This window comes from Haliotis rubra, unplaced genomic scaffold (genome assembly GCF_003918875.1).
Source record: "Haliotis rubra isolate DU_JTF1 unplaced genomic scaffold, ASM391887v1 Scf126, whole genome shotgun sequence".
In the NCBI taxonomy this organism is placed as follows: domain Eukaryota; kingdom Metazoa; phylum Mollusca; class Gastropoda; order Lepetellida; family Haliotidae; genus Haliotis; species Haliotis rubra.
The window spans coordinates 1,472,686-1,484,507 of NW_025765181.1; the positions used below are offsets into that span (position 1 = coordinate 1,472,686).

Genomic DNA, 11,822 nt, shown 5'->3' on the forward strand with positions numbered 1-11,822 from the left:
TGATTGTACGAGGTTCAGTGCCTGTGTTTTATAGTGCTAGCCAATTGAGATACCATCCGCAGATACAATATACAAACATGGATACCCACTTGGTGTACAAGCTGACCAGTCCATGTTTATCTAGCAAGGGAACAAGTCATTTTAGAGTTTTTGATGTAACGGCCAGAGGTCAAATCACCAACCTTCACCATCTGGGGAACAGCTGCTTTGCCACGTACTAAACCAGTAAGGTGTAGTATTCGGAACCAGTATTGACATTAGTAAAGGAATTGGACCCATGAAGAACCAGGTTTAGAATTGGTCTTCAGCAAATCATGCTTGCTGTAAGAGGCGACTGATGGGATCGGATCGGATGGTAAAGCTCGCTGACATGGTTGACTCATGTCATCGGTTCCCAATTGCGTAGATCGATGCTTGTGATGTTGATCACTGGATTGTCTGGTCTAGACTCGATTATTTATTCACTGCCACCATGTAGCTGGAATATTGCTGAGTGTGGCGTTAAACAACAAAACAAACATTGTCACTAAGGTGACATAATCCCCCGCCGCAAATTATCAAATCAAACTTATAAAGTAATGAAAGTTTAAGTTAAATGTCAACAAAAACATGACCAGTCAACCTCTCTTGATGTCTTGCTCTTTAGGTGTTCAAACACACACATATTTTCAAGACTGACTTTGACATGAATGTCATAGTGTATGAAATATGCAAAAATAGTACTAAAGAAATTGCTTTTTGAAAAACATTTAAGGGAAGTCTTGAAAGTCTTTGAAGAAGATCCAGTGAACTGTTTTTGAAATATCTTGCTGACAATTCAGGTTAACATGCTCAAATCTTCAAAGTGTCTCTGTGACCTTGAAAATTAAGTGAAGGTCACCAAAATCGACTGGGCCCTGCGCCTTCCCTAGATAAAGCTTTGTATTGAATATGAAGAAAATCCAGTGAACGGTTCTTGAGATAGCTTAACATGCAGGTAAAACGTTAAAGTCCCCTTGTGACCTTGAAATTAAGGTCAAGGTCACCAAACCTGACTTGGACCTTTCTTATACTGTGATGAACCTAGGTACCAATTATGAAAAGAATCTAGTGAACGGTTCTTAAGATATTCCAATTTGCGTACGGACGGATGGACGGAGCGTAATACTATATCCCCCGCTTCGAGCTAAATGCGCGGCGGGGGATAAAAAAATAAAGTAAAGGAAATCTTTAAGAAATCAATGACATTCTGTTCATGAAGGTGGGACAGAATCACACACTTTCCCATGGCCACAAATAAACTCTTATGGTATATTTCTCTCTCTCAAATTTCTGATAGATTAAAGTGATGACCTTGAAGATTTAATTTCCAGAAAACCGTGATGTTGAAATAATGTGATATAGGATATTTCACAGCGTCTATGTCCAGTTGTGAAAATAATTATGAATTTGCATGTAGACGTGCTCCGTGACAGCTTGCGTGTGGGATGGGAAAATATATGAATAAAATTGACATATGTCATTAAATATACATAAAAATTATTCATTGTGAGATACAGCTAGATAACAGTGATATTTCGATTAAAAATAAAATTCATGACACTCAACTGTTGGAGAAAGACATAACGTTATCATAATGAAATATAATGTTTGATTTTGATGGTTTCTGTTCAGAATAAATTAGTTGGTGAAGGATATGGACTTCATGTGACATGTTAACTGTACTGTCAATTAAGTAAAAACCTATGTTACTGTAAAATATAATTAATTTAGCTTGTTTGATATATATTGGTGTGTAATAAATATACATACTACCTTGACAGGTGTGACAGCTGATATCAGTGTCCTGTTTGGTTGGGTTTATTGCCGATTCTAGCAATAACACAGCGAGGGAGGACTACAGAAATAGGCTGGTCACATTGTATCCTTGTAAGGAATCAAACCCGGACCTTCGAGGTGACAAGCTAACAAACCGCAAGACTACCCCAACACCTTGTTTCAGAAGTGATATTGTGTTTCCATCTTTCAATATAGCAATATGTAGATGGTCTTAGAAATAGAAAAAGAATATAATACACTGAAGAATCTAGGATGAATGTTAGTTTGATATTTTCACTGTTCCATGCAGGAGACATGCTGTGATATGAATATTTAACATGGAACAGAAAATGGATGTGGTCATGTGAATAATTGTAAATTGCCAAAACAATATGCCAAATGTCAGAGAGTGCCATGTCATCTTGCATAGTTGTTTCTGAAGGAATATATATACAGTGGAAACCTGATAAGTAAAATTTCAAGGGACTCACCAAAATTGTTTACTTATCAGGTATTTTACTTATCCAAACTTATAAAAACATGCAAATGACAACCATATGCATGTATATGTATGCATATGTAACAATGAACAACTTATCAGGGCTGGCCTCCAGTTGTCAGTGTATTGTCAACTGCTTGACGCCAGCGAGCTATAAGTAGGATGTTTGTTTGACTGGAGACTGACACGACTGCCCCTCATGTCGGATTATGTGGTAATCACTAATTTAGTAATCCGATCTCTTTTGTTAAGTAATTTACTTCCATGGACCGTGAGAGATGTTTAGTTAAGCGGTATTGTTTACTTATCCGAGTTTAGTTAACCAGACTCTAATAGTGATAATTAATGAAGAAAGTTGCCGGGACCAAAGAAAAGTGTTTACTTATCAGGTCTGTTTAGTTAAGCGGTCTTTACTTAGGCGGTATTGTGTTGAGACTGTCACAAAGATGAGAATCCACTATCCCTGATGGCTTTTTTATAACATGGCATTGAGGCCAATATTCCATGGCTGTTTGAAGCATTTCAAACAAAAATCAAATTTTAACAAAAACATGATGTTGATTTTGTTTACTGAGGCATTATTATTTTTTTACTTTGTAATTTATGAACTTTTCTTGATTTACATATTGACAAGATGAATTGTACATAAGTTTAGTCAAAAAATCTTTAATGTAAGTCAAGACTCATATCAAATTACTTTTTTAGAAACATTAAACAACCATCCCCATGGTTTTAAAAAAAAAAATCATTCTGTTAAAGACGAGAAATTACCCAGCAATGGCAGCAATGTGATACTTGTGTCATTAGTATTTGTATTTCCATAACAAATGGCACGATTCCAAATTTTTTGTTCTACTTGTCTATATACTTTGATATATACCACTCAAATCTGCTAAGGACATGGACTAAAAATGATTTTTTTGTTCCTAGCATGTGTTGAGTAATATATGTTGTTCAAGTAGCTGCTGTACTAGTTTCTGACTCTGACCTTATTATTTTTACATAAACATATTTGACCTGAGTCACCTTGACCCTCAGTTTAATCCAAGCCTGAACTGTGTGACCTTCAGCATTGTTATATCCTGTCTGTGCAATATACACGAATACCAGCAATACAGATAGATGTAGAGATATTATTTGTCAATGATGGTGATAACAGTTGGTCACAATAGCCAACAGTAGGTCACAATAGCCAACAGTAGGTCACAATAGCCAACAGTTGGTCACAATAGCCAACAGAGTGAAAACAATCGCATTGTTTGTTGTTATGTTGCATGTTCTTCAGTGCAGCCTATTAGTGTACCGAAGGTTCAGACTCGTTCATCAATCCGTCCACAGCTTCCTCAGTCAGTACATTACAGCTTGTATACGCCATGTTCCTCCGTCAGGTAGGAATAAACTAATAAATACTATAGATTCTTCAAAACACTACCTTTTCCTTCATAACTTCTTTGTGGCATTTAGAAGTTGGTGTGATGAACAACGGGGAGACCTGCTTGATAACGGCAATACTAGCTACGTCGAAACATTGCTCATTATAATAATAAAGAAATATATGTATTCAACTCTCCCTGGTGTTCTTATTCCTTCATGTTACTCCAATTAATTTATAACACTTTGAGAGATTAACTATATTGATATGAAAGAATTGGGTGATCCTCAACTTATTTTGAGAAGCCAAAATGCTGTTGTTGATGTGTCCTTATCATCAGCAGTAAGACAAGACTAGGTATCTCATAAGTAAGCTAGATGCATGAAGTTCCTGCCGACGGACATACCCCTGCCTGATGGAAGCAGTGTGAGAAGTAGCTGCAAGGTAGTCGCAGATGTTGCAACAGAGATGTTACCACTTGTTTGATGCTGTCTGGGAGGTCATTGAGCGAAGTAGTTGTGGGTTTCCTTCAAACTTGAGTGAGTTAAGATTTATTGTCACATCGGCAATATTTCAGCCATATCGTGACTTTAACAAATTACACATTCATAATAAATGTAATTAACTTGTACAAAAACTGTTGGCGCCTCCCAGTAGAACCAGACCATGACCACAACATGGCCACATGTATTCTCGATGATAGAGGAACGTAGTGTATACTAAGCTGTGAAGTAGTGATAATTTTCCAGCTTCTATTCCAAGTATATGATGTATTTCTTCCTATAACAACCCATGCTTCCATATAAACAGTGGTGATGTGTCTTCTAACCAGTGTTTAGTCTTTACATGTGGATATATCCAGAGTTGAAAGTCTCGGCTTCAGAATAAAGTGTACTGTTTTCTAATGCATGTGTTTGTTTTATATCTGTCTGACTCAGTGGTGTTTTTTAGATTTTTGGGGTGAATGTGATGTAGATGTCGACATGGTTGATGCTCCCAGTAAGTAAAAGAGTGACTGAGTGAGTGATGGAAGGAAAGAGTGATGTTGATTATACAAGCAATGGCCCAAGCAGCTGTAAAACAGTGGCACACAACGAACAGAGTCGGAGAGTGTGACCTTGTTACAAGCAAAGGTTTACGGTGCCCGATTCTAAAACGGAGTGAGACATGAAACAAGGGCCATGATTATATGACCAAACCAATTGACGAGAAACTGACAACAGCAGATTATAAAAAAACAACATTTATTTACAAGATGATGACACCGAGATGACAACAAGTGCTGCTAAGTTCCGCTGTCCTGAATGAACTGTTTCTGCACCTTGGCAACTTTCCGGAATTCTTCAGCCAGAGTCCGAGGGCACTGCATCTTGCACCAGCTGACCGGCACCATGCTGCCCCCTGGTGGCCACATACAAAACATTAGGAGTCATTCAGGAGTGCTTTGAGGCGTAGGGGCTCAGATGTTCTTTTAGAGACACATTATTTTATCAATCACTTGACATGCAATATTTTTTCAGGAGGAGACGATCATTCTAAATTCACCTACACATGGGGTGAAATGGAGTTTAACTAGGGTTTCACGTGATGCAGAAACTGTGAATCCAGGATACACAAAAGTGTATAATTGACACAGAAAAGAAAATATATTTCACACCATGGGCTGCACTAAGACATTCAATGTACAGAATTCTTTACAGGAAGTACAAAGCTTCTGTAATTAAAGTAATTATGAAATCTTACTGTACACTACACATTTCATGACTTCACAAGACCTCTTATATGAATGAACTCACCTGCTTCACTAGTTGCCATGACAACTCCCAACTCATTTTCAGCAGTACTCAGAAGATATGAATGTGCATCTCCCAGTGATAACTTGTCTCATCAGGAAAAAACGTCTTTGCATATCATTACATATTCAAATTTATTCATTTCTGTTTAGTAGGCGACAATATTCTCTTTGCTTTTGTAATGGATCTAAAGGCCAGAAGCAAAACTTTGAAAAAGTTGCATAGTCAGATTTTTTCTTTACTCATAGCCCTTTGAAGGATAAGAAAAATCACAACAAAAACAATATAAATACAGTAACTTCATTTTTATGTAAAAGTCAGGCCATTTGATGAAATGTGAGGTGAGGTGAAATGGGGTTTAACGTCGTACTTGAATATTTTGCTCATTTCACGACGTGCATGCGTGTGTATGTGTGGCTGCTTGTACTAGCCCAGCCTTAAACTGGTTTTATGGTGCTAGCTAACTGAGATACCATGCCTCAGTTAAGCATGAATACCCAACCCAGAAAACATTATACTGACTCCGAGCTGACCATTCCTTGTTGTACCCATTAATATCAAGCGCCAGGCAGGGAACACCAAGTACCATATTTTAACGTCTTTTGGTATGACACGGCCACGGATTGAACCCGCGATCTTCCGCTCTCCGGGCAGACGCTCTAACCACTACACCACAGAGGCAGTCCTTAATGAAATGTATTTAAAGTAGCCAATGACACTACTAACAGTATATTTTTTATGACAGACTAACAGCAATACGAAAGAATCTTGGTGTCCTTACGTTTTTGTGAGTTGTATAAAAATTGAACAATGTGAGCTGGGTCGTGAAAAACAGTACTGAACTGGTACTGAGGCAATGTAAGGATACAACACGGGCTACGATGATGTCACCTGGCCGAAAACACTTGTACATCTCCACCTGTAGATGAAGTCACATGACTGAAGTATACACAGCTACAATGAAACAGCTATAAATCATTAAAACTTTTCTCTTATTCAGTTTGAATTTGTCCCATTTAAATAGAAAAACAAACTTTAATGATACTGGTTTAATAATTAGTTCAATCTCTTGGATAAAAAAAAATGATTAAATTTTCCATCTTCTCTATAAGTTTAAATTCAAGTCATGTATGAAATATACATACCTTGTCCTTTTCCGTACCTCGGACATCATCTCGTCTGTAAAGGCAAAATAATTATTGTGTACTGACAGGTTTAAATAAATAGCATGATTGTACATATATTTTATGTGTGCTTCATGAAATTTCCAAGATAAATATCAGTGTTTGTGTGGTTAATGCTAAATACCATGCTCAGATATTATTTCATGTGTGACAGCAGTCTGCAAATATTAATTCTGGAGCATACGATCCAGTGATTGACAGTATCTGCATAATAGGGAAGCAATGATTTGCATCGATCGAGTCAGGAGGAGGCCACCCCACCTCCTCAGTCCCATCTTCCCTTTCAATGAGTGAGTGAGTATGGTTTTATGCTGCTCCTAGCAACATTCCAGCAATATGATTGGAAGACAAGAAATGGGTTCTTCTCTTTCACCTTCCAAGAATACCAGTAAAACATATACTGTTCCTTATCAAAATAACATCAGTTCAGTAAGCTCCATTTGGCCATGTATGTAAGGAGTCTGTTTATCTCACATCTTCCCTTGTCAAGTGAGCTAACTGACCATAACAGCCCAGTTCACAACCGTGACAATATCGGCTTTGATTTGTGGCTCAATCATATTGCCACCAATGTCTGTTAAATGTTACATCTCTGCTATGTCCATCCTATTGACCAATCAGATTCGGTCTCTCAAATCACTTGCATTTGCTTTAAAAATGGTGACACACATTTAAAATGATCTGACTGGCAATCAACATTTACATTCTAATAAAACATGTTTAGCCTCGTGAAGTCCATCAAATCACTTGAGCATGATGACTTAAAGCATGAAAGATTTAGAAAATATCACGCCAATCCTGCAACTCACCAACATCTGCACCACCTTACAAACCAGATGTAAATTTCTGGACGCAATTTTGATTGGACTACACATAGAATCTCAACCAAAACATAAAGGAAGCTCAAGCCTAGTTTGGCATCTTCATTGTTATAATCATTTACTCCCTTGTATCACAAAGATGCTTGTCTGATGGAGAAACACAACAACAATCTTATCATCATATAATCAGTGGAGGAAACATCATCTCTCGTACCTGACAGTCCCTCGGAAGGTTTCTCTTAAAGGTGTCTTTCCCACACTGAGGATAGCACACTTACAGAACCTGGGATTGACGTTTGTAACCTGAAATGTAGAACATTCCCACAAATCAAAGCTTTAATGATGAAGTGATCACAAATCAAAGCTTTAATGATGAAGTGATCACAAATCAAAGCTTTAATGATGAAGTGATCACAAATCAAAGCTTTAATGATGAAGTGATCACAAATCAAAGCTTTAATGATGAAGTGATCACTAATCAAAGCTTTAATGATGAAGTGATCACAAATCAAACAATTCTTTTTGTTGGTTTATGAAACTGACTCCCTGAAATGTAAGAGAAACTAGAAAAAGAAGAAAAGAATTTTTGACAAAAACAGTGCAGCCCACCAATTGCTAGTGTCAGCTTCCTTATTTGTGAACAGTACAGCCAATTGTTCTGTATGTTGCATCATAACCTTTTTTTGCCATGTTTTCAACAATGAATCACCTTGGTCATTTTCGTATTCTATCACATATAAAAAAAAATTGGTCAAGCTTAAGTAGAGGACATGCGCATATTTGTACAAATCCCCACTAACCACGTTTATGAAAGAATGAGATTGAAGTATGTCCAGATTATCATAAATTCCAAACTCAAACATATTACAGGTTGTTGCACTTTTATTTATTACAGTTATGTCCCTTTGACTAACCTCTGATCTACACTGACACATTAACCCAAGTTAAATATAGGTCCTGCAAACACCTTAACATATAAAGCCACCAATCATGCCAACAAATATGACAAGCTGCACATCTTCAATCCTCCATTAAGCATTGAAATTTCGCTCGAAATGATAAGCAGTAAAAAGTTGACCTACCCGAGCAGTGACAACAGCATCAACAGCAGGAACTACATTCTTGCTCACATCAGCCCTTACTTCAACCCGTTTCTGTCAAACAACACCAAACATGCATGAAATGTGTAATAGTGATGAAATCTGGAACTAGAATTTGAACCTACACAGCAGCATCAAGAAGACGTTAACAACATGTAAGCAGTGTGGCCCTCTGTATGTACATTGTTTTCTGAAACAGAATGTCAAAATTATGTAATGTCATATTTTTTATGCTGCTGATCCTGACAATCAATAGATTTGTTTTTGTTTAGATGATGTTGAATGCCACACTCAGCATAATGACAGCAGTCTGTGAATAATCAAGTTTGACCACACAATCCAGTGATTGATATAGTGAGCATCTGCCAAGTCATCAAGACTGAGCACCCATAGGAATCTTTTTAAACCTGAAATCTCTAGAGAGGGTAGTCCAGCATATAACTAGATGACTTTGCACTATACCAAGGTGTGCTCGATGTAGGCCTTGGCTGGAATACGAGTTTATTCATATGAACTATAGAGAGGGGTAAAAACAAGTAGACATTAAAACTATACCTTTCCTTCTTCAGTTTCATCCGTATGTAGAAACCCTGCAAGACTTGAGTAGATGAAGCCATTTCGTTTATATGTGCCCTCCCCAGCAACATAGCTGTCACCTTCCCGAAATATTCTCTGACCTGCGTCGAAAGGAAACAATATACTTTTCAGATATTCAGTGAAATAGCTCCTAAATCAAGTGAGAGAAGTCCAGTGGAGTGCCGCGATGGGGTCCTACAATCATGATATGGCCTTGACTGAGGGACTGGTGCAACAGTAGGGAAAAAGACCAGCGTTAGTTACAAATATTTCTTATACCTGGACAAAACAATCCACGTGTTCTGAATAATTGTGATACTGATAGGTGACATGTTTGTGTATAGAATGATAACTTAATAAAAAGAAAAGGCAACACTAAATCAGTATAATTGTTCGGTAAGACTTAGGTATTTATAACGATATTCCCCAATGTTCATAAATGTCTCCCTATACATGTTCACATTCATGTTTCACGTATCAACAGACACTCGCCTGGTACACACACTGTGGGCGCAGCCATTTTGGAACCGGAAATACAACTAGGAATGTCTCATTAGGAATATCAACACGCGTTTGACGTGGTGTATTGAGCTAGCTAAGGGTGCTCAATATCTAAAACACCAGCAGTTTATTTTTTATTGTGAAAATGCGATCTCAGGGTGTGACCAGTTCAATATGTTTTCCAATTGAGCCCAATAAATTCGTTTCAAACCCTATTATTTCCCTACAAAATAGTGGCACATTCCAGATGACATCCGGTGGGAAGCAGGCAAAATGCAGAATGACAAACGAAAATCGCGCTCCGATCGGTACCGATGGAAGCGTCTGTAAAATCCTTCAACCTCAGCATCAGTGTTCGTAAGTATTTGAACAGACAGAAACGATAATCGCTAAAAGTATCACAAACATATTTGTGTTTTTTATTCATATACCAAAAACGCAGCATATTTCTTCGTAATAATGAAGCACGTGTAACACAAATGGTGTCTGTCTTTCCAAACTGTGAACAATTTATAATATATGTTGATGCTTTGGGCATGTTTTAGGGTAAGGATTTGCCGCTTTATAAATATGATGTGATTGGTACTAGTATTAAGTTATATCGAGTACGAAATTATGAAAGATTACTAGATCTATATAGCCTCTGTCATTCCGAGTGAAAATCATGTCTTTGTATTTCCAGCTATCGACAGCAATCAAAACTTCACAGATAACTTCGTCCAAAATACTTAATTTCCAAGTGAATACGGACAAAATTAAGAATATATATTACATGTACTATTAAATTTGGACCAAAGAATGTTGGCATTAGCTTGTTTACTTAATTATTACTCTCCCCGGTACATTTAGATTACGTAACGATCGTTAGAAAGTATTCTTAGAATAGGGTCATATGTCTCACGTTGTTGGACTGGCATTTATTGTCCGTTTGATTTCATTTGAGACCGATGAATTGCTCACTAACACAAAATCTAAGAATGAGGGACCACTTACTGATAGCACAGCGCAGGTAATCAACAAGCGTGTGCAGTGAAATTTCAGTTTCACACGTACAACTGGTGTATTCCCATACTGCCTACAGTTCCATGGTTTAATATTTATCTAGAAAACAGAACATGTACAATTTGTAAAAATAATATTATTTGTGACGAGTATCATGCTATTTTATCATGTACACAGCTTAATGTCGAACGTAAGAGGATTCTTCCCTCTTATTTCTGTAATAATCCACATATGGACAAATTTATCTCACTTATGAAATCAAACTATACCCCACTCCTATTGAAACTTTCACTTTTTGCTAAAACTGTGCTTAGCCACTTCTAAATTAAAATACCTACCCATATGATATTGTATTTAAACGACTGTATGTTCTCTATATCATTCTGTATGATTTTCGAGAATAAACAATTCTGTTCCAAACAGGTTAAAACAACATGATACGGTCCAGTGATCAGGAAGTGAATACACCGATCTGACCTGTTCTACCCCTGCTAAAATGAACTTGACTAGTTGGGACCTAACCGTACAACTCGCACACCTGGCTGTTCTACCAGCAAGTGGCCCCCCTCGTAAAAAATAGCGGTATGAGACAACAAAATAATGATCGTTTGTAAAAGCAACTTTTTTATTCGGGTGTCCAAAATTAGGAGACAAATCATCAGGGTTGTTCTGTCGATTTCATGTGACTGTGCAAAATGTGGTTTTGTTGCATTTATTAGATTTTGTGTTAGTGAGCAATTCATCGGTCTCAAAGTAAATCAAACCAACTGTAAGTTAACGAATGATGAAGTAGCAACACTTTGTGGGAAAAATTAAAATGAAGAAGTCAACCATAATTTATGTCCATTTTTGAAATGTCTCAAATATTATCTTAACCTGAGACAGACCGCAGCCAGGTACAAATATAGTCTAAATTTGATATTGTAAGGAATCTACTTTGTTGTTGTGCGATAACCAGTATGGCGTACATTCCGGGTGGGTATGTCGTTGTGGTTTACCCCGTGAAGACCCGGGTCAGAATTGTTCTTTAGTAACCCATGCTTGTCGTAAGTGTTGACTAACGGGATCGGGGTAGTCAGGCTCGCTGACTTGGTTGACACACGTCATCGTATCCCAGTTGCGTAGATCGATGCTCATAATGTTGATCACTGGATTGTCTGGTTCAGACTCGAATATT

The 11,822-nt window shown here is 37.4% G+C and overlaps 1 protein-coding gene across 1 annotated transcript; it reads right to left on the minus strand.

Moving 5' to 3' along the window:
- Window positions 1–4,895: 4,895 nt before the first annotated feature.
- Window positions 4,896–9,801, minus strand: LOC124266483 (exosome complex component CSL4-like). The gene is made up of 8 exons (XM_046701274.1): window positions 9,635–9,801; window positions 9,122–9,243; window positions 8,549–8,620; window positions 7,681–7,769; window positions 6,607–6,640; window positions 6,330–6,380; window positions 5,465–5,546; window positions 4,896–5,069 (listed from the first exon to the last, which is right to left on the minus strand). The coding sequence occupies exons 1-8, from the start codon at window positions 9,660–9,662 to the stop codon at window positions 4,954–4,956; spliced, it is 594 nt and encodes a 197-aa protein (XP_046557230.1). The 5' UTR covers window positions 9,663–9,801; the 3' UTR covers window positions 4,896–4,953.
- Window positions 9,802–11,822: the final 2,021 nt, after the last annotated feature.

Excerpts from the sequence above, each read along its gene's own strand:
- LOC124266483 (XM_046701274.1), bottom strand. The coding sequence starts at position 9,662 with ATGGCTGCGCCCACAGTGTGTGTACCAG. Across the intron at positions 9,244-9,634 it reads GCCCACAGTGTGTGTACCAG|GTCAGAGAATATTTCGGGAA; the intron begins GCGAGTGTCTGT and ends CTTTCGACGCAG. Across the intron at positions 6,381-6,606 it reads GAGGTACGGAAAAGGACAAG|GTGGAGATGTACAAGTGTTT; the intron begins GTATGTATATTT and ends CTTCATCTACAG.